This window comes from Lissotriton vulgaris, chromosome 8, assembly GCF_964263255.1.
Source record: "Lissotriton vulgaris chromosome 8, aLisVul1.2, whole genome shotgun sequence".
Lineage (NCBI taxonomy): Eukaryota > Metazoa > Chordata > Amphibia > Caudata > Salamandridae > Lissotriton > Lissotriton vulgaris.
In genome coordinates, this window is record NC_141696.1 from 1,248,597,578 (window position 1) to 1,248,621,399 (window position 23,822).

The following is a 23,822-nucleotide window of genomic DNA, read 5'->3' on the forward strand; positions in this document are numbered from 1 at the left end:
TTTATAGAAGAGGTGCTCTGTCTTGAACCCTGGCACATTGTTACCATTGCCTGAAGCAATGGTAACAATGGGTAGATGGTTAGGAGATTAACCACAATTGTCTTGATATAAGTTAGTTGCGCACCAAACCAAGGCCTGACATCAAAGATGAACCCCTCATTGAGCCTGATTATGTACCATTTGTGGACGGCTCTTCTTTAATATATCATGGAGGGAATGCAAGAGCTGCTTACACTATTTGCCACTTAGATGGTCTAGTAGGAGCCTCCTCATTGCGTGATGTAACCTCTGCCTAGGTGGCTGAACTGGTCTCTCTTAATAGAGATTTTTGGGTTTCTGACCAGTTGACATTTACAGTTTAGACTGATAGTATGGCTTTGATGTGGTCCGCGATTTTGGGCAGTTATGATCATGAAGATGGTTTATTACGTCTTCTTGGTCCCTAATCAGGAATGGGAAATATGTTAGGAGACTATTCAAGGCCTTGCAAATGCCTATCGAAAAAGCAGTAATGAAGTACACAGCACACAGGAGCGGAATTGATTTTGTCAGTGTCTAAAACCGGTATGCTGATTAAGTTGTCTGATATTGTGCTCATCGGTCCTGTGCCTTCAGAGGAGAGTACTCATTAGTATCTCAAAGTAAGACTGCCATGAACATGTTGACCAGTGATAACATGAGGGTGATGGTTAAGAGACAGCAGGAAGACAGACCAGAGAGTGAGCAGCAAGGATGGGTCGGAGCAGGTTATACTAAGAATGATGATGTGATTTGTGTATCTCTACATGGAAGGCCTCTTCTGCCAGACACTTTGTTGCCCCCTATGGTAAGACTTTCATGCTCACACGCATCCAGGGAGGGAGGCGATGAGAAGAACTGGTTTATCCAACATTTTTAGGGTGAAGTTTGAGATCTTCTGCCACAGTTGCGTAACTTGCCAAAAGTTAAATGTGGGAAGGAGGATAGAAGTGACAGTGAGTCATATAGTGAGGTCAGCAGGTACTTTTAATCACATGCAATTCAATGTCATTGAGATGCCTGTCTGTAATAGCCTTTGATGCATTTTAATTCTGGTGTTCATCTCCCCTTGGGTGGACGCATACCCAACATGCTTCCTCCAAGCAGGCCCTGGCACAATGCGAATAGTGCTGGCGGCTGATTGACTTCAATGCCCCCCATCATCCTCCCACTAGGACGAGAGAGAACAGAGGCCAGTGAGGGCCTCCAAAACCAGCCCCTGCGGGTTTGAATAGACATGGATGGTGTATTATAGACAGATCTCTGACCATGCACCCAAGCTCAGACGATATTAATTTATCCTATTTGGACGGTATTCGACAATAGAGATCAATGCATTTTGTTCAGTTCTGTACTCACAGTATCACTATATATACTTAAAGGGGTGTAGCAAGGCACAGGAATAGTGATTGCTCAGTTTCAGTGCAACGTACAGGATAAGAGATAGAAGAAACAGCACCAGGGCAAATGATGTGCAATTTTAAACCTCTACAAGATCTAAAAACAATGGGTGAGGTGTCTGAACGAAAAATATTTGAAATTACCCTGGTTCCCTTTTATTGAAGGGAATGCAAAATAAAACTGCTTCATTTTCATTTGTTTTACTGGTTGCAGAAATCAGCCAACACGTTCTAACAAGGCATTACGATTTAAAAATAAAATGTTCCTCTCACCATGTATTCTGCGAAGGCAATATGTCAAATCATCTTTACTGTTCACTGCTTTATAGCATGATGTAACATATCCAAAGTTACTAGATTTCTGTATCCTATTTGGCGGTGGCAGAGGCTCCAGGGGTAATAGGCTGTGGTAGCTGTCAACTTCAGAAGGGACTCCTCATTAGAGAGAAAAAAAGACAAAACATTATGTAAGAAAAATGTATTAGGAAAACTGTATAAGCACAGCCGAAGCAACATCCGAATCAACTCGGCAGATACATGCATTTTTGAATCTCAAATGAACATTTAAACTATTATGGGCAAATAGTTTTGAAATGCCAAACTTGGAAACACCACAAAGAATTAATGGACAAGTATAGTTCTGCTGTGTGCTGTGAAATGATTGAACCTAAGGACGGGGTGGGGGGGAGGGTGGGGGGGGGGGGGCGAGAGAATATGGGGTGGGTGGAATTGGTGTTATCCATTGTTCGTTCCAAAAACATTCTTCATTTCACAACGTTATTTACTAAATGTTTACAGCAGAGCTAAATTGCAAACAGAAATAGGCATTAAATACCACGTTTTTCGTGAGTTCTATTTTCTACCCTCCCACCCTCCTTAAAAGAGCCATCTAAAACAAATGTTGATCAGAATAATGTACAGAAATATTTAGGCAATGTCACATAAGTAACATTCATATTCGTTTAATTGCAGTGGGGGTTTAAACAGGATGGATCCAGTTGGTTTAGAGTAAGTGGTATGGAATGCTTGCAATGGGAGCACAGAGTGAAGATACCAATAGTGTTCACAGAGGTAATTTGTCTTTTATACTAAAGCACAGCAGAAAACTCTTACGAAGAAAAAAGAGCAAGTTAAATATAACAGTCATTTAAAAGAACGTTTGTTATTGTGTTTTTTTAATGCGCTGTCAAATGTTTTTAGTAAGCCCTATTATTTGTGGATGATTCTATTGTGTTTTAGCGACTGTGAAAACCCCATACTAAGCTGTACGGCAAGGCTTGCAGAAAAAGAGTGAAACGTCTTCAAGTGCATTTAACATCATCTCTTGTATTGGTGTGTAAATTACTGCTTAAAGACTAAGGAAAATATAAAGCTTTTTTTTCTTTGAGAGTGGCAACCATTGCCACTGTTGGCACCACCCCTTTGGCGTGCATGCGTGGGCTCTGGCCAGTGTACTAGATGACACGAATTGGAGAATGGGCACCATTACATGACTGAAGGACTTGAAGAGTTCTTACCCCGATTTTGACAAAATGGAGACAATTTGTGCATTTTAAGGCTCATGCTCCATAAATTTGCTAAAAAGCCATGGCATCTGAAACAGTACTCTAGGATCTTGACAATGTGCAAACTAAGCCTACCCTTCCTCACACGTTACAGGTTCGTCTGTGACAAGCTAATTTTCAGACAGTCATCGAACAATGGCAAAATTTTTAACCACAATTTCACTAAAATTGTTTGAAAGTCATAGGTCAAGCAAGTGGTTCAGAAAATGCAATTTCAAAAACAGTTTAACTTTCTTCATTTTCCCATCCTACCGCATCCAAGTAGACGCTCATTCATGGCGTATGTCTGAGATTTAACTTGGATAGGGTATGATGACAATATTAGGACTGAGAATCTCGGTGGAAAGATGTGGGGAGAAAATAAACATTACAAAAATCGCACAATCCCAGGAAACAGAGCCAGAGGGATTATCCAGCCTCATACAGCATTGCTGTCGCACAGGTTACCGAGACCTAACCGGTTCAAAGAGCAGACGTTTTATCCTAATCTTAAGGATGAGGGTTTTTATAGCAGCTGTTCGGATTACTCAAATACGAGCTTTAAATATATATTCGAAAAATAATAATCGAGTCACACATCAGCTTGTTGGTTTCATAAACATGCCCATTTTGCTAACAAATACATAATTCTCAAATTGGCAAAACAAACATGAAACCCCAGTCCCTCAAACAATAGCTTATATTATTTTCAGGTTTTGCCCTGAAATAGCATTATTGTATTGTCAATGAATAATGGTTTTGTACGAAATGCGTTACTTACCTTTAACTGAAGTTATCCAGTATTGGTGTCTTTCATAGATTCACATGCCTGAATCATTCCCCGTCGTCGGGATGGGAGTCCCCGGTACATAAATAAAGTAATGTCCTATAGACATATAGAGAATAGTAGGCCTAAAGGCCTCACATTAGTAACACATCCATGTCTAGAGAAGAGCCAATCAGCTGTCACTTCCCTCTAGAACCCTCCTGGCAGGAGCCTCAGTCCCTCAGATTTTCATACGCACTAAGCTAAGTAGGCGTGTTACTGAGAGAATTAGGTGAGTTCTTCCAGGGGAGGCGGGAGGGTTGCATGTGAATCTATGAAAGACACCAATACTGGATAACTGCAGTTACAGGTAAGTAACGCATTTCTTATCCAGTATTATAGGTGTCTTTCATAGATTCACATGCCTGAATCAGAGTAGCAAGCAATGCAGAGAGCACATTTCGGATGGTACAGTATATACAAGTCATTAGATAATAACATATCAAGCGACTAGTAACAGCCAATAGACGCCAACAACAAGTATCAGTAGAGAAATGTGCATGCAAGAGAAGGATGGAGGGACGAAAGAATGCTCACCTCAGTGAAATAGATGGCAAAGTACTGCTTGTCCCACCGCTGCATCTTTCAAAAGCTCTGTTTCCAGGCAGTAATGCCTAGAGAAGGTATGTGGCGACTTCCATGTTGGCGCTCTGCAAATGTCAATGACCGGCACCCCTGCAAAGAGTGCCATAGAAGTGGACATAGCGCTCGTGGAGTGGGCTCGCACCTTAGAGCGTAGTGGCTGTCCTGCTTGTTCATGACAGAAAGAGATGGCTGCAGTAATCCAGGCTGAGATGCTATGTTTAGTAAGTGGGAGACCCTTCCTAGGTCTGCTGTAAGCGACAAATAGCTGGTTTGACTTCCTGAACGCTTTTGTTTTGTCGATGTAAAATTTTAGGCATCGCTTGAGATCCAAGGAATGCAATGATCTCTCTGCTGCTGTACTGGGATTTGACCGTATCCTTTTTGTCTTGTTTATTTGTTCTGTCACTGTATTTTTTGCGTGACATAATCACTTTGCAGTAGCAAAGTTCAGAACAGAGGCCCTGAAGAAAGCCTTGGGTCTTCCCCAATTAGGCTGAAACATGTTGGCCCCTATGCAGTTATTTGTTTAACACTGCTTTCTTGCACTGTTCTTGTTTTTAACTAGGAGGAGGCCAGATCCCTATTAAAATTACTTTTCTAGTCCTCTATCCTTTTTTAATTCACCACTTTTATAATTTTTTGCACTGCACTTTTTCCCATCATCTTGATATCACTTGGTCTAAGAAGTGTTTGTGGGCAGTGACCCTACTATGGTCCAAGGCAAGATCATGGTCTCAATGATCAAGAGACTTTATTGCCTTGGTTGGATGACCAAATGATAACATTGATCATCACAAGTTTTTGATGGGAATCCTACTAATACCTCTTGGGTTCTATTCACAAATTACCGTAGACATAGTGTTTGATAAATATTGTCCCACTCGTTGTAACTTGCTGTTGTTCATCAATGTATTGAATACCACTGAAGACACCTCGAGATAATTTATTTATCTCTTTTTCTAGACCCCTAGGTTTCCTTGTTGTTTATATACTGTTTAAGGGGGTGTTAACCTAGGCTCGGTCTTAAAAATTCCCTCAGACCCTTTCCCCATCGGTATGTTTTGCTCGTTACCATGCAAAACAACAGCTTCTTCAGGAATTTGTTGAGGGCCCTGAGGTCTAGGATTGGCCTCCATTTTCTTTCTTTTTTCTGGATCAAAAAGAAACAGGAATAAAATCCTTTTCCCCTTTGGGATGGTGGTACCTTCTCTATTGCTCCTTTCTGCAGCATAACAGATTTCTCGTAGAAGCAGCCATAGTTTTTTGTGATGCGTTGGGCGAGGCGGAGTTTGTGGAGGGGTGCGTATGAATTCTATAGAATGGCCGAATTGTATTAATTGAAGAACCCAGCGGTCCGTAGTAATTATCTTCCAATTTTGCAGAAAAGGGGTAATTTTTCCTTCAATTTTTAATAAGTGAGATGAGGTCGGGACTGGCTGAATAAACAAGTCATTGTCTGCGTCCGTTGTTTCTCCTTGGTCCTCTACCCCGAAAGGACTACTTTCCATACAAGGATTGTTGGCCTTGTTGCTGCTGGCGTTGCTGGTACTGTGGCCTACTCTGGTTGGAAGAGTAAGAGTACCTGTATTGAAAACCTCCTTTGTAGGAAGATTGACCTCTTCCTCTGTTTCCCCGAAAGGTCAGATTTTTATATTGGAGTGTGCCCAAGGCTCTTACAGTGTATGTGCCCTTTTTTATATTTTGTAGAGCCTCGTCAATTTTGGGGCCAAATAATAGCTGGCCGTCATATGGCATATCCAAAATCTTTGTCTGCACCTCAGGACTGAATGAGGTTGCTTTTAAACCGCTGCTCCAGCCAGTTGGCGGAATCCTGTCATAGCGACGTCCATTGCACAGTCTATAATCTCTGATGCTGATGTTTCACCCTCCAGTAGTATTTTCTTTACATCCTCTTTGGACGCGTCAGGTAATTCGGACAGGTATGGGGCTATATCTGCCCACAATTGTCTATTATAACGCCCAAGAAGCGCTAGGGCATTTGCTGCCATGACGGTCATTGCCGACATTAAGGAAAACCGTTTCCCAATGTTGTTCAACTTTCTTCCGTCTTTATCAGGCGGAGCCGATGAAGGATTTCTGGAGCTCTTTTGGGCCGCCTGCGTCACCACGGAATCCGGTTTAGGATGACTTGTCAGACAGGCCGGTGTCGTATTTGGAGCTTTGTACTTTTTGTCCAAACGAGGGATCACTGGCGAAACAGAGGCGGGATTCTGCATAACCTGAAACCCCCTGTGTCCAAAGATAATCAATAATAGGAATTGACCTTGTTGATTTTTTGAAAGGTTCCTTGAAATCGTACAGGAAACAGTCCTGCTCCTAGGAATCCATAGTAATTTGGAAGCGCTTAGTGGCCCTTTCCACCACATTATGGAAACCGCCGATGTCAACCGGTGGAGAATCCGAGGTTGCAGGCACTGGAGATGCTGGCGAAGGTATGACGTAATCCTCACAGTCCTCATGGACAGATCAATCGCCCTTCAATTCACCTTCTTCTTGCTGTTCCTCCTCTTCTTCTTCATCAGAAGATTGAGAACCTGGCAAATCCACCCGTTCCTTTTGAATGGTTAAGGGCGGGGGTCACGGTCTTGGTGATGGAGCTGCCGTGGAAGTTGGAGGAGCCGGAGATTCTGGGAACCTCTGCTTGTAATCGTGGATGAGGTATCGTAGATCTGTAACTAGGGATGATGGAAGACAGACCAAAGGTGTAGGTGGTGGATGAACTACCTCTTCCTGAACATCCTCCTCATCTGAGCTCTGGCATTTAACATGCAGTTCTGAGGGGCTAGTTGCCAACTGGAACATATCCCCGTTGTCAGAATCTTCATCCTGAAGGAGACATGCTGGTGGCAATAGTTGCACACGGCTAGGAGAAGTTAACTCCGGCATCAGCGTCTTTCCAGTGATCTTTAGACGCACAGAAGCTGTTTGTAAGCCAGAATCAATCACTGTCAACAGGCCCGTCGACGGTGAGATCGTCGACAGAGTAGTGTCGACAGTTGTCATATCCGGTGAAGCTGTTGTCGACGGGGCCGTCGTTGACGATATAGATGTTCCTGCCGTCGACGGTGCCTTCTTCGACGACGAGACCTTCGTCGACGGTGTCGATGTCGACGGTGATGATCTCGTCGTCGGCGAGGCTATCATCGACGGGATCTTGGGCATCGACGATGATCTCTTGATTACTATTGTAGACGATAAAGACTTACCCGCCGTCGACGATGGGGTCGTCGATGATGATCATGGCGCCGATGCCGTCGTCGTCGAGACTGTCGTTGTCGACGTAGACACATAAGCAGGAGACACTGCTTTCTTCGTCGCTGAAGAGGTCGTCACCGATATGGTCGTCGTCGACAGTGCAGGCTTCTTGAAGGTGTGAACCTCTTTCTCAGAAGCTGTTTTTGACATAGCCTCTGAAGACTTTTTTGATGTCTTCTTTTGAGGAGTGTCCAAGGGGCTAGGGGAAGCTACCCTTGGCCATTTCAGAGATAATTTTGAGGAGATTGAAGAACATTCAGTTTCCTCAGAGTAATCCAAGTTATCTCTATCTTTATGCCTTTGGAGCCAGATTAAAAGGCGTCCTTCTCGATCTTTGAGGGTCTTAGTTGAAAAGGTTCGACATACCTTGCAGTCCTTAGCAGAATGATCTGGGTATAGGCAGTACAGGCAGTCCTTATGTTGGTCATCAACGTGTAGTCTTTTCATACCACAAGAGCCACAGGTTCTAAAGAGACCCTTCTTTGGAGTGTCAGCCATAGTGTATAGCTTTCACTTGAGGAAAAACAGGAAAATATTCCAAAACACTGAAGAAAAAGCTGTGAAGAAACAAACCTGAGCAGAACTCAGGGGAGACTCCCTTACCACAACGTGCGGTAGAAAATCTGAGGGACTGAGGCTCCTGCCAGGAGGGTTCTAGAGGGAGGTGACAGCTGATTGGCTCTTCTCTAAAGTTTGGTCCTTTTTACAAAAGGACATGGATATGTCACTAATGTGAGGCCTTTAGGCCTACTATTCTCTATATGTCTATAGGACATTACTTTATTTATGTACCGGGGACTTCCATCCCGATGACGGGGAATGATTCAGGCATCTGAATCTATAATACTGGATAACCAAATATTAATACACCATTCATTAAAATGTAACATGGACTGCTGCCAGAGTTTGCTCGATTCTACTTATGCTGCTCATATGTCCCATGCCATGTATGTTCACAGTAAGGCAAGAACTAGGGCCAGGATTGATGCCCCTCCCCATTGAGAATGGGGAGGCAACATTATATAGCAAGTTGTGCACAAATCGTAAAGAACTGCCATCCATGTGCCAGGACAAGCAATTGCCATGGATGACCTCAAAATACCAAGCATCATCATTACACAGGGTCAGAAATGACAAAAGCAGGAGAAGGTCAGTGCCAGAGAGAAGACCAAGGGCCTGACACAGAGTTTGAAACTCCGGCAGAGAGCCAAAAAGAACAGACAAATAGAGGAAGTGTGAGGAAATATATCTAAAGAAAAACATAAGTAAAGAAAAAGAATGTGCAAGATTAATAAAATCATGAAAGAGAGTAATAGTGGGAAGGCAAAAGGCATACGAGTTACTTACCTCTGATAACGATGCATCTGGTAGAGACGCTTCTAGCCGCAGATTCCTTAATGTAGATTTATCCCCAGGCTTAAGACTGGATCCGTAAAAATTTTTGCCACAGCACCAATGCGCGCCGAGGGGGATGGCATCACGCGACCCCGCCCAGGCATTGTCTGCCTACGTGACGTCAGCGAGATCACATAAGTCCCACCCCAGCGCGCCTACGTCAGTTTTGCTCTGAGAACTTTTCCGCGCAACAACGCAGAGCCATCAGACAAACAGTGAGAGTATAGGAACAGTGTGCGAAAGAGCAGAAAAATTAGAAAAGGGAATGGTGAGGAACACCATAAGGAGCAGTGCCAGACACTGCAGCACACAAAGGCAGGGAAAGAAGAAAGAACAGGGCACAGCCCTGAACAGCATCCCAGCCAGTACGGAGATAGCCCCCCATGGAGACAAAGAATATATGAAAAACGTCATGATACCATCAGGGCCGGACTGTGAACTAAAACCGGCCCTGGCAAAGTGCTCGGCCGCCTCCCCCCCCCCCCTCTCCGGGGGTTGGGGGTGCCGCCGAGCTCTTTGCCACGGCTGGTTTTCGTCCGATTTTGTTACAGGCCCTGTAACAAAATCGGCGCCCAGGGGCCCAAAATCGGCCCCCACCTGTGCGGCGCACCGGGGGATTGCCCGGTGCCCACTACGGCCAGTTCGGGCTTGGATAGCATGCAGCAGGACTATAACCCCAACCAATAACAATGAAGGGGAACCAGTCCGGGACAAACAAGGCACCACAAGACTCCAAGACAGCCCCATCACAGAAAGTGACAACCCCCATAAGGAACAGGGGAAAAGGCCCAGCCAAAAGACCCCAACCTAGAAGATAGCAGAGGGGCCAGAACCCCTAGTAATGAAAGGGTAATGGGGGAGGTAGAAGGCAGGTCCCAACCTGGGACAACTAGAGCACAAGGGTCCCAAAAAGGGAGGAAAGGAACAAATAAACAGGACGAACATCCTGACAGAAAGAGTGACAGAATGCACTCACTGGAGACATAGCCACCCACAGGGAGGCCAATGCAGAAGATAAGTAACTCGTACATCTGATAGAGACTACTAGCCCTGATTCCTTAACGTAGAATAGATACCCTAGCCATACCCAAGGGGAAGGAGGGTCTGCGAGAGGACCCTACCAGGCTGGACATAATAGAGGGGCCCACAGGGGACAAGTTCAAAGGACAGGTAGAAGAGCCCTGTCCCCCCAGGCAAGGGGAACCCCTGCATCTAGAAGACCACCAACCCCAGAGGGGATGCAGAAAGGCAAGTAGAGAGGCAGCCCACCGTCCATCAGCAGGAGAAACTAGGGCAAGGCGAAGGAGGCCAGAGCGCCCCACACCCATTAAAGGTATCAAGAACCTCCCCCAGAAGCCTCAAGGTCCAAACAAGGAAGAGGGTGCACCTAGGAAAAAGAGCAACCTAGAGACTCCAAGGAAAAGAGGTAGAGCCAGGGAGGAGGAATTTGTATCGCCCGACGCCCGAGACATCTAGATTTATTACCAGGGCAAGAGGTTCAAATGTTTTTTTGATATTAGTTCAAATAGGGACAGAACTGCTACTTTCACCGGCTGACCGCTAATCATGAAATCCGAAGCAGATGCCTTCAGTAACTAAAAAAATTAAAGGACTATTCGCTGAAAGCCTCTGACTGTAGTCACTATTTGTATGGGCTCGAGACTGCCGTTGTGAAATTAAGATTGTTGAAATGCAAAATCGAGCGGCTTTTTTTGCAGACTATAAATCACACGTCATGGAGCAGGATGCTTGCATCGGACTGCCAAATTAAAGAAAGGAAAGCAGGGGAGGAGAGGAATGGAGGCCCTCTCAGTTCTGCTCCTCAGTTTCTTGCCCGATTACCTTTGCTCCTCCTCGTGCATTTCCTTGGGCTTTGTCTCTTGCCCTTGCGCCCTCTGGGCCTTGTCGAATCATCAGTCTGCCAGGCGGGCATATCTCTGGCATTTTCCTCCCTGGGCCTATTGGAGTCCACACAAGTCTGCTCATAGTGGGCATTTCCGTTATCTTTTACTTTCTGTGACCGTCACATCTGAGCTGATGTTGGAGGCAAACGCTATTGCTTCCCATTACCCTCTTGTGCTTCCTGCTTGCCTGCATTTTATTTAGTTAGTGTAATAAGTAGAAAATCAGGTGCTTTGTGAAAACGATTTGTTAGGCCGTACTTCACTCTAGCAGCATCTATAAACAAAAGGTATGCTAAAGAAACATGAAAACATAGTGCATACTTTTGAAGGTTTGCCTGTAGACAGTTTTCCAATAGTACATTTTCCATTAATGCCATATATTGAACACACTGAAGAGCTTTTGTAGGAGTTTCAGTGCAGAGCATACCTTTGCGGAGGCAGGATAGCAACAAACAGCTGCTGTCAATATAGGCGACTCCCAATCCTCACAGGGACATAAGCTGGAAAACTTTAGGTCTCAGTAAGAAAACCATTTAAATAATGTTTTAAAAATGGTGGTGTTGTGTTCTCAAGTAGTTATGTAAGCTTATGTAAATGCCAAGCTGTTTAGCATAACACAAAGGCATTAGCCAAGTGCAAGCAGTTTTGACAGGTAAAGGAAGATTCCCAGTAGAATAGAACATTTGCCCAAGATAACACATTGTATTTAAGTGGGCAGCATTAGAAAAGGAGCACCCTCGTTTGATTGCTAATCTGGCAGCAAGGATACATACTGATAATCACACTGTGAATAATTTTACACTTTATTAAGGCCTGGCTAACCAGAACAGAATGTATGGCAATTGTGTATTTGACTGCTTTTTTAAAAGGATAGTATCTTAACTGCAATATTCAAATGTTAGACATATAGAAATATTTAAACATTGCGAATGTATTAGAATAATCATTAAACACTTGGGGGCCCGATTTTTTATTTTAAAGTTTGAAGACCATTGATAAAGGAAGAACCAACATTTCAATGCTCAGTACAGGAATTCAATAAGATAGTAGCTAGAAAACAAAATGGATGCATTTACATAGTGTTCTTTACAGAGGCTACCAGCTTTGGTAAAAAAAATAACAATGAATGCACCAAAAATAGCCCGTGCCCCTACCTAACACCTCCACTATATTTAACCACGTCTAACACATATATCTACTCATGCATCATAGCAAATTCTTGAATCATCTCTATCCACATCTTTCCAGTCTCTTGCACACCATCAACCCCAACCCTTCTCCCATCTCTAGTTCCTAGTGTAACCCTTTCACCATGCCTTCGGGACTTCAACTTCCAACTCTTCTCTTTCTTCTTATCTAAAGCCTACTGCTATTTTGTAGTTCCCTGTTAAACGCCCCACCTTTCTCTAATTCTATGGCTAACCTCTCAATTATCCCTCACTCTTCTCCGGCCACCAGCCTAACACCCCATGTAAACACAAAGCCATCAACAGCTTCTCAGGGACACTTAAGGCATTTTTAGCCGAGAATCCCTGGGCCACTACTGGCTCGCTTTATAAATCTTACTCTAGCACAGGCTGCCGGTGTAACTCCATCAAGACATCCCTGGCTTCTAACCCCTCAGTCCTGATTGGCTTCCAGTGGCTCTCCATGTATTCCCTTACCCATCTATAGAACCCCCTCAAAACTGCCTCTCTTCACTAATTGTGATGTGAATGTCTTGAAGTGTCTTTGGTTTTGTCATATATTTTATGACATGAGTGTCACATGATTGTGTGTCAAGGCGTGCCTGGATCATATGATTTACTGGCAGAACCCATTGCTTGCATTTACCCTCGCTACTTTAGTGCACAGGCTCTACAACAAATTCTGTGGTCTCTTGTACTTGTTCTTTAGCTGCTGTCCTCGGGAAGACACTGCCACAGTTTGAAAAGCTGAGGATGCAGTCACTTTTTGGATGTTGGAAGCTGGTGTAACCTCCTCATACAAATATGAGGACTACTATATGTGGCATATACCGTTACCTTCCACCCAGATACCTTCCTGCGTGATTTCCTTTCCTGTAAATACCCTAAAACTCCCAATCCCCCCATCTCTACTTCTCCCCATATTAACTTCCTACCTTCCAACTCACCATTATTTCTTAAAGCTGCTGGTGGGGTCTTACATATACAATAACGTATCAAAATTCTTTCCGAGTTACCCAGTCTCCTGACATTCAAAGCTCAATGTAAAACAGATTCACAAGCCCATGTATGGCTGGTCTCTCCTTTCCCAACCCCAAATCCAGGCCCACAACATGCCCCAGCATCCACTCAACAGCTGAGGAGTGTTTTGAGGACACATGATCTTTTAAGCTTTTTTGCTTAGAGATTTCTCAGACCAGCCACCTTCTTCATTCTTCTTCCTGGGCTCCTGCCTAAACCATTGTGTATCTGATTCTAGAAATGCCAGACTCTGGGTCAATTTCTTGTTAGCCTGCAGGTAAGCAAGTGGTCTTTGGGTCAGATCACCCTGCAGACATGATCCCTGTTTGATTCCTTTGAAAGTAGATCAGGAAAACATGTCTATTCTCTGTCTTATGTCTGACGAGGTTACACTTGACCTGGAGAAAGTGATCTGTATTTTCTTACCGGGCACACTACCCTCACTGGAGAATATAGGTTGTGGTAAATGCAGGCCACTCCTGCTAGGAGCTTACTAAAAATGACATTGAGTTGTCCATGCACACTAATTTTGCAGCTCTCCCTCTTGTGGAATTTTTGTGTTAAATTTGCTGCAGAATTTATGCCACTGCACTTTGGCAAGTATTGCTGGTGAAACTTCACAACTGAAACCACAGCAGTTTTGAAAGCGCTGCCATTTCTTCTAATATGTTGTCCATAGTTATAACGAGATTTAGTCTGCTGTTCATCACGAGCATACCAAGGCATTTTCATAGACTAGATTCCTTGCAGTTTGTATAATGGGATATTACAATCCTGCCAGGACTTACAAGATTCACAAGAGAAGGATTTTTACATCCTTGGCCCTGATACTAGCTACTTGCATGGGTTTAGTCATTTCGGACTTTCATTGCTGCACAACATGTTAGTGTGTACGTTTTACTTAGCTAACACAGGTAAGGTAAATGGTTCTGGAATCTACTGCAACCTTCCAAGACTTTCCATCAGCTGTTTCTTATGGGAAGACTTGGAAATCCTTTTTGTGAATCTGTAATACAAATTGGGCTTTGTTCAAGAGCCTACTGACGCCTCACCAAGTTTAATGGTACTGTGCCTCTCTTTGTGACTGCTAGTAAGACTGCCGTACCTTGGGCATAAACCTGAGCCTTCTTCCCTGGCGGCTTGCTCAACCGTGGGCCCAGGCCCAAGAGTTAGCTTTATTACTATTATGTGTTGCAATGTCACACTCACCCACATGAAAATCTTTCAAATCATGTGAGATGATCCTTGGATGTTAATTTGACTGAAATATGCAGAACTGTCTCCTAAGAAGAAAGGAATTCTGACTCCTGTCCGTCACTACTGAATTAGAAAAACTCTCCTTTCCTCTACTGAAGAAAACATAGCTCTGGTTGAGGCATACTGAAGAATGACATTTATGTCCATCTCTGACTTAGGGCTGGATCCCAGATGTTTTGTGGAGATCAGCTTGGGTCTACAATGTTTGTTACTGTATTTTATTTGCCAATACCTAGTGCAAAATGTATATGTAATATCGTTTTTTTCCAGTACATACACATCAAGTAAATGTATAACAGATACTGTTTTACCCAATCAAAAGTCAAAAGCGTCACAGTGTAAAGTTAATAGTGCCATAGTCTCCACTACAAATAATAGGCACTTTCTTTGGAAGCTCATGTAATTGAATTAAGCAATAAGCTGGGCAAGTTGGTTTCTTTTCAGGGCAAGTAGATTTCTGTAGCATGTTGTCCCTTGGACAAGAACATTTTTTTAAAAATTCCACATCCCTGGGTAGAGCAAAGGCAAGCCAGCCCCCCCACCCCCCCACTCCAGCCCCCCTCCGGGAACACGCCCAGTGAAAAGGGCAGCCAAGCCTAACACAGCCAGAAGGCAACAGCCCAGACAAAACGGTGCCTTCAACAATAAGGCAAATGCAAAAACAACAACAATTGATGGACAGAATGCAGAACAATGTCATACATTCACCCCAGTACAGAGATCTGGGCCTAAATCCATCGTTTTTTTGCACTCCACACCACCCAAGTTCAGACATGGCCATATGCAAATCAGCCTTGACCCTGTGCCTCATGGAACAGCCAAGCCCGAACTGCCAAGCCATGTCTTTCCTGGACCGGAATCAAGCATCCTAGGACCGGTTTCTGGCTTTCAGCAGTCTTCAGCCAGGATAGCTTGACTCCAGTGGTGTGGAGAGCATGGGACTCACGTCTGAGCATACCCATCCCACTCGGGGTAACAAATGCAAAAACAACAATTGATGGACAGAATGCAGAACAATGTCATACATTCACCCCAGTACAGAGATCTGGGCCTAAATCCATCGTTGTTTTGCACTCCACACCACCCCAGTTCAGACATGGCCATATTCAACAATAAGGCAGGCGGAAGCAGAAAAAGTAGCCCAAGAACACCCAGGTAGAACCGCCCACCATCCTGCAGGGACTGACTGCGGCCAAAGAGGGACAAGGAACACAAGAACCAGCTCAACCCCTAGGGAGGAGAGGCAGAACTGAAGGCAGGGCCCACTGGAAGAAGCGGACAAGGTAAGGAGGACTTTCCCGCTAAAGTGCCAGAAAGCACAATGGTGCATAAAAACAGTAGGTCGGGACCAGCATGCACGGCCAGACGCAGACAACACCACAGAGCAGTGCACTCAGGCCAAGCCAGACGCCAGCCAAAGACCAAGGCCAAGAAGGGCCCAGACACATCCCCAAGGGAGGAGTCCACACCCACAGCCCAAAAAGATCTGGAACTAGGCAGAGCCACGATGCAAGGCCGCAGACAGCAGGCCAGACCAGGCTAACAAAGCAGCGACCCCGGAGAAAGACAACCCGGGGCGCAACTCAAGCCAATCCAAACTATCAGGAAGAGGATCGCACCTGCAACATACCTAAACGCCACAGAGAGCAGAGGCCCAAAAGGCGACCACACCTCCCCAGCACATGACAGAGCTATATAATAGCTACTGTTACCCCACATAGGGCATGTCACGTCCCAGAACATGGGAACCCTCTTAGGAAAAAATATTCTGCAGCTGAGGACAACAGAAAGACTTGCGGAGAACCCACAGATGGCTTGCCAATCGGCCAATAAGAATAACATAAAGCCTAGTCTCAGGGCCAACACAGCTTAGGAAAAGCCAAAAAAAACAGTCAAAAAAGGGCCGGCCAGAAGCCAACAGCACCATAGTCCAAAGAAGGAGGACTTGAATGCACAGTAATCAAACAGATCACACAACTGGGGCGACCCGCCCTAACGGAAGAACTCCTCCCGAAAACCAGATCAACTCACAGGTCACTGAGGGGGGATAAAGGGGGGGAGAAAGAGGGGGAGGAGGAGGAGGCCGAAGCCCCACCAAGAACCTCTGATTGGCAGAGTCCACAGGGGCGTGGAACAAAAGACCGCCATCAAAAGGAAGGTCCACCAGCCGTTCTCTAATGTTCTCTGGGAACACACTGTCCCGAAGCCAGGCATGTCGACGAAGTGCAACCGAAGAAGCCATGGCCTGACCCAGCACCTCCGATATGTCCAGAGCAGATCGAAGAATAAACTCCGCCAGCTTCCGGCCATCCAACACATGGTGCCGCAAATCAACACAGGCACCCTCCAGAGAAGCGGCAGACATAAGGGACTCCACCGAGTCCCACAAGCAAGAAGTGGCCCTCGCTAAAACACACAGTGTTAAGAGCCCGCAGAGCCGCACTGGTGGAGGCGAACACATCCAGCCCCCAGGAGTCAAGCCAGCGGGCCTCCCAATACGGGGGAGATAACAGGGGTGGAAGGGAGGGGAAGGCATTCAGCAAAAGAGGGCCCCTGGTAGAAGGGTGGAGGGAAAGATACACAGGATCACGCGGTGCCGGATGTTGGTGGTGCAGAAGGTGTTGGGGCACAGGGTCCCCCGTGGCAGGGTGGGGTTGGCCCCAAGCCACCAAAAGAGAATAATGGAGCTAACCTTCGAAGGGAAGCAGCAGCTACCTACCACCAGAACCCAGATGGAGGACCTCCAGAAGATGGTCCGCGGGGAAATGGGCAGCTGGATCATCCATGTGCAAGATTCCCACAGCCAGGAAACAGCGCAAGGAAAGGCAGCACTCGCCTCCGTAGGGCCCCTCGGTGGAGAAAGCGGCCCCTCGGTGGAGAAAGCAGCTCCTCAGTAGGTGATTGCTGCAAGCTAAGGTGGCCGTCCCACAAGCCAACCGGCGGAAGGAAGGGCCAGGTCCGGAAATGAGGAAGAGGGACCCGCGGCGCCTCCCGCGAAGACCGCGGCTGCGGTGACAGCAAGGAGCCGTCCTTAAACGATGTCGGGGGAAAAACCAAAACACGGCGACCCGTCTCCGGCGAGGATGAAACCAGCAAGCGCCGAACCTCTGGAGAAGAGGAGAGTTCCGAAGACAAGTCAACGACCCGACGTCAGCCTGGCGCCCTAGAGTCCGCAATCTGAGGCAGGTCATCGTCGTCGTCCGGCGCCAGAGGAGACGCCGGAACGACCTCCGCCATAGCGCAGGAGACCGGGGCTGGAGCCGAGGCGGCGAAGGAACGGCACCAGAACGCCCTCTACCAGACCTCCGACGAGGCAGCAACCTGCGTAAAGGGGCGAGAGGGACAAGGGGTCCCCCGCCAGCCTCAGCCCGTGACGGGACGAGAAGGGCCACCTGCCAGCCCCTGTGACGCCGCCGGCGCCTAAGCGGCGTCACCTCGGACGAGGCCACCGCCTGGCCCGAGGGGGACTCGGGGGTGCGACCAGAGCCCCAGGGACCTCCCGCGACACCACAGGGATTCCTGCAGGAGTTTGCTGCAAAGCAGAGGCGCTGTGGTCCGAAGGAGGGACTCCCAAAGGGCTGCACCCCAATGGCACCTCATCCTCCAAAACTGGATCCGAGCCACTCGGCGCCAGGCCCAGAGCCACGAGTGATGCCGTGGGGGGCCACGCACACTGCAAGGGATCGCAGATGTCCTAGGAGGGGAGGGAGGAGGAGGAGGAGAAGCCAGCGAAGCCTACAAGGCCGCCACATTTGTCTACATCTGGGCTCCCGACGACCCCACACCAGGAAACGGTGGATAGGGGGACGACATGCGGACAGCACGACCCGCGGAGAGCCGGTGCCTCCAACAGACCGGGAGCCAGCCCTCGGGGACAAACTGCGACTCTTACTGACAGGTGAGCTACGCTCTTGCGGCCTGGGATAGGGACGTTGCCGAATACTAAGGCGGCGATTCCTGAAACCCTCCACAGGGGCCGGGCGTGGTGACGCCGCCGACCTGGACATGCGGGCTGAAAGAAGTTTCATCCGGCGCTCTCGCCGGGACTTCAGTTTCATCTGCTGGCACACCTCACAATCAGTGGAGTTGTGGTGTTCACGCAAACACCACATGCAGATGGGGTGAGGATCCGTCGCAGACATCTGGCGCGCACAAGACAAGCACGTCTTAAAGCCTGTAGGCATTCGCACACTGTTCCCACACACACACAAGTGAAAGGGAAAGGCCCGAAACAGGCAGAAGCACGATTCGGATCCACATTGCACGCAGAAAAGGAAAAAACCGACGTAGGTGCGCCGGGATGGGACTTATGTGACCTCGCTGACGTCACATACGCCTACAACGCTTGGGCGGAGTCGCCTGATGCCGTCCCCCCAACGCGCACAGATGCTGTGGCAAACATTTCCGGATCCAGTCTCACGCCTGAGGATAATTCTACATTAAGGAATCTGCGGCTAGTAGTCTCTATCAGATAATGAGTTTTTAACGCTGTAGTGAGGGGATGCATCTGTACCACTGAGTTTCTATTTTACATGTGCACCGTACAGAAATTTCACAAACTCAGGCCACTGTCAGCAGGGCATTCACCCAAAGAGATGCCTAGCAGAATGATGAATGTAGTCAAGCAGCTTTAGTTGGAATGCCTCCATCTTTCTCAAACTTCCTGTATGAAACAGCAGAGAGTTTGTGCTGTGATATAAAATAAAAAAATTTACAATTCAGCTGTAGTGAAGCTGCTTAACAGAGATAGCAAAAACAAATATTATAAGAGCCTATTGCTCGTTAACAGGCCATTGTCAGCTGGGTTGATGCTGCACAGCTCTGCTAGATCAGGGCATGGCCAGTTATTGCTGCATGGGATTTTAAATTTCAGCAGTCACACTCATGACTGATACAGTGCTATCATGTCTTGGCCCACGGTCCAAGTCAGTCACCCCACAGTGAGGTCAAATGATAACACAATATACTGTCTGTGACCATGCACCCTGTCCAGCCTCAGTTATTGCCCACTGCTGCCGAGTTAGTCCACTGCAAGCGCTGGTTCACGGCAAAGCTTGGTACTACAGATGGACCATGGCCCACGCTGCCATAGAGACAGGCTCATTTGCAAATGTTAACCAATCATGTTATAGTAGCATATTTCTGCAACTATAATGTAATCGCAAGATGAAGTCATTGCTACTGTGACATTGCATGGGTAGGCAAAAAAGAGCACATATGATCCGGCCTGCAGAACAAACCACAGCGAGAAACGTGCGCCTGTGCCATGAACAGTGAAATACCAGCACCACCTAAGCACTGGTAGAATCTACAGAGGATAGGTTTTCTTCATAAAATATAGTATGCACTACTAACAAGTTCAACACTTTAGCTTTGCTTTCTTTAAAGCACTCCAAGGCAGAGTCTGCTCTGTCTACAAAGAAACAGTTGCCATCAAATGGCAGGTCAATTAATGATACTTGGAAATCACATGAGAAGCCAGTGGATCTGACCCATACGTGGTGCTGAAGCACCAAGCTGGTACCAACTGCCCTACACGTAAACAGTCTTTAGTATCCAGGCCTGACCTGATGACATACTTTTCTGTACCCTTGACATCATGTATTATATTGCCAGATTTGCCCAGAAGAACAGCAGGTAAGGTAATATCCTTATTTGCGTGATTAATTAAAACCACTGCAATAATGCAACAGTAATATTCAGTTTATGCGAGTCGCCGACCAGGATTGTGGAATAGAATTTACAGTTTAGTATGGTATCAAAATTCAGATACATAATTGCTCTATGTACAAAATCATGCCACTAAGACAGTAAAAAAAATTGTTCTTCATCGGTAAAGACCTACTTTCAGCAGCTAAAATTGATTAAAGAAAAAGCATTGTAAAACCATAAAATTAGGTAAGAGCTACAGGGTGGTGTGCAAAGTTAGCAGCATGTGAACTCTTTCTAAAAGTAAGAAAAGCAGAAACAGTTAGAAATAATTTATCAGAGTTAAAACCATATTTTCCACTAAAATGATCAAGTTTAAAAGACCATAAGACTTTGTGTTCTGTGTATGCTGCAAAAAAAAAACTACCTGCACTAATTCTGCTGCATTTAGCCCCTTACTACATTTGGTAGGGAACAGTGTGCAGAACAAAACATTATTTTAAAGTTCCAGTTGAATGTGCAAAGTGCTGAGGTGCAAATTATGGGGTCATGAGACTATAAGGTTCAGAATGGGTAATTGGCTGAAGTGCAAAGTCAGCAGCTTATAATCTCATTCTGCAAGTAACAGAGGAGAAAGCACCTAGAGGTAGCTTTTCAAAGACAAGACCAGCTTTTATGCAGCTAAAGTTATTAGGATTGAGAGACCACAGGACCATAATATACTATAGAAGCTGCACAAACCCATGTGCAAAGTCGGCTGCATTTAGCCTCTTTAGTTGATAAGGGCCGAAGTACAGAACAAAAGATGTTTAAAAGGTTCCAGCTGAATATGCAGATAATTAAGGCAAAAAAACACCATCCCTTTGTAAAGTTTATGAAATATAAATCTTTATTCTTCACAGGTACTATAGGCCCTTTTAGGAACTACAATTAAATAAGGTTCCTTCAGACAGTTACACTAAGTAGTACTTAGGAGTAAATTTCACTTTTTTGCACCTCACCCCCTGGTCCTGAAGAAAGCCCACCCGACCTACTGGTGACTGAGGGCTGAAACAGGTCGACCTACTTCACTATTCTAGTGTGAATGAGTCATAATAACTCACCTATATTGAGTTTATTGCCTCTTTGAAACCGGAATGAATAAAAGAATGGTGTCTGGAACCTTGAGACTTTTAACACACCTCACTGTATCACGAGCACCATTTCTGGTCACTACTGTTTTAACAAAGGGTATCACCTCCTGGTGGAGGTGGCATAACCACTAAACCCTATGATTATGCAAACACGTGTGAGGGAAAGCGGAGAACAAAGATATACCACTCAACGTTACCACCAACCAACACGTGCATGAGGGTTTTTTATTGGGACTTGATAGAACCACTCACACATACCCAATGATCCTTCTCCTTTGATTAGTTGATATTAGATTCCAGGGAATTGAACAGATCACAAATTCCATCCCTCCCCTGCATTGATTTGGGATAATTAAGGCACTCCTTTAGGCTCTGAGTCGTTTTCCTTTCCAAGATATTTTAGCATCCTGTTTCAATGTGTGCCGAAATAAAAGGAGGTCCATGGTTATCTATTGGTCGCTGGTGTTTAGTTTCTTTTCAGAAATGTTCAGGAATCTAATGAGGCGACAGGCTAGCTGAATATCTCTGCCATCAAAGCATGCTCTCACTGCCTGCCTGCATTTAGGAGGGGCTTTAGGAGTAGTATGTATTTGTAAGTGAGTTTTCCACATATGCACAGCAGATGCATCATGTCCTCTTTTGCTGCCCTACACAGGCGGCAGCTGAAAGTTGTCTGTGATCGTTTCCATGGTGGCAAGTGGAGCAGAGATGGGAGAGTGCCAAGTCGGTGTCATAGATATTTCTCTTTAGTTGCTTTGGTGAACCCTGCACCTAGGTAGATTGTGGAACGGCCCTGGAGTAGCCGTGAAAGTATACAATCCGTGTGCCCTTCCTGTCAGAGCTGCTTTGTCCTCTGCTATGGAAACCCTTTTGACTGTTTTGTTGACAAGCTGTTTGAGGCGATTGTGTATTCCAGCAGCCTCCCAGACGTCGCGTAGGCCCCGTTGATCTATTGAGTCTTGCAAGTCGGACCTTGATGCACTGCGCTTTTTGGACAGCAATTCTTTCCATAAGTGGGCGTTTAATGCATCAGGCTGAGCTGTCTTGATCTTATACCAGCTTTTGATCTGCATACCCAATTCCAATCTTATTTGAGCCAATGAAGTATATTTTGGTCGGTTAAAGATCATTGTCAATGCTCTCATTACTATACCATCCAGCGTGCCGGCGTCCCTTCCCCTCATGCAGTCGCTTCCATAGGTAATAGTTGGGATGAGCTTTGCCTGTACCATCTGGGTCAGTGGAGCAAAGCTTGGTCCAGCGATTTAGATTTTGAGATTTTGTAATGCTATTGCCATTGCATTTCCTTTATTCTTAATATTGCATCTTTATGAGCCGTGAATGTACCTTTGCTATCTATTATGACCCCCAGATATTTATATTTGTTGACTATTTCTAACAGTTGTCAGGCCAAATGCTAGTGATGTGTTTGAGTGGCCTTTTTTTGGTTTTACTGCATGATTTTGGATTTGTCTAACTTCATGCTTAACCCATTTCCAGCATAATAGCTTTGAGTGGTGTCCAGTAAGTGTTGGCTGCCAACCAGAGTACGGTGATCAGTACAGGGTCATCAGCATATAGTAAGTTCAAAAGAGGAAGTCCACACATCCTTGGGGCATGGGAATTGCACTTGTCCAGCTCAGTTGATAGACCGGACAAAGAGAATGAACATAGTCTGGGATAATAACCAGCCTTGTTTCAGTCCCTTTGTGGTTGGAATCTGTCTGGACAAGGGATCAACAACTCCCAAATTCACTTGTACCCAACTGTCTGAGTGCAGGAGAATTAATGGATTTAAAAAAACGGGAGGAATATGTTTTGTGGCGAGTTTGTCCCTCAGCTTCTTTCTATCTATATGTTAGAAGGCAGAAAAGTAGTCAATAATTGTGTTCTCAGACGCCCAGTCGGTTAGTTCTTCTACAATGACACCAGCTTAATATTAAGCATTGTTGCTTATTAAGGCGACCAGCCTGTAATTTTTAGCCTCATTCTCATCACCATTCTTAAAAATTCGGGAATATTGACCCCCTCCAGGAAGCTGGAAGAGTTTCGGTTTGAAAAATCTGCTCAAAACCGGTTTCAATGCTTCTGCAAAATACTCCAGATTCTGTCTATACAAGATATGGGGAACGCGAAGGGACCTGGAGCACCTTCTCTCCTGCCTTTGGCTATTCCATTTGTGATCTGTTCGAAAGAGATTGTAGTTGTGTTACCCGAGCGTTGTATGGATCATGAGTTTTTTCTCCATCCATTTGATCATATCACTCCACTTCGTTTGTGTGGAAGTGATGCCTGAGAAAGGTTGACCCCAGCCTCTTCCTCTTCTGTCAAGTGGGAACTGACTCCGTGAACTGTAGGATTCTGTAATCTGTTCTTCCTACGCCACAATAGCACTGTTACTGCTTTTTACATCATGGAGTAGCATAGTCCATAGCTTCACTTCTGCTTCCCCTATGGATTGCCAAATTATTCTTTTTTTGGTTGCTTTTAATTGCCTCAGCTCCTTTAGGGCACTTGTGCATGGGCTGGAAAGGTGAAGTCTCCATAATGATCTGTTAATTGTTTTCTTAAGGCGCCGGATTTGCCAAATGTGTGAAGTAGAGAGGCGATAGGGTAGCATGATTTGTG

The 23,822-nt window shown here is 45.7% G+C and overlaps 1 protein-coding gene across 2 annotated transcripts in view; it reads right to left on the reverse strand.

Moving 5' to 3' along the window:
• Nucleotides 1-23,822, reverse strand: part of PAN3 (poly(A) specific ribonuclease subunit PAN3) — a 1,023,990-nt gene that overhangs the window by 523,140 nt on the left and 477,028 nt on the right. For both annotated transcript variants that reach the window (XM_086935164.1, XM_086935165.1), the window contains exon 11: nucleotides 1,692-1,853. In XM_086935164.1, coding sequence (XP_086791290.1) covers nucleotides 1,692-1,853 — 162 coding nt within the window. The remainder of the gene's footprint in view (nucleotides 1-1,691; nucleotides 1,854-23,822) is intronic.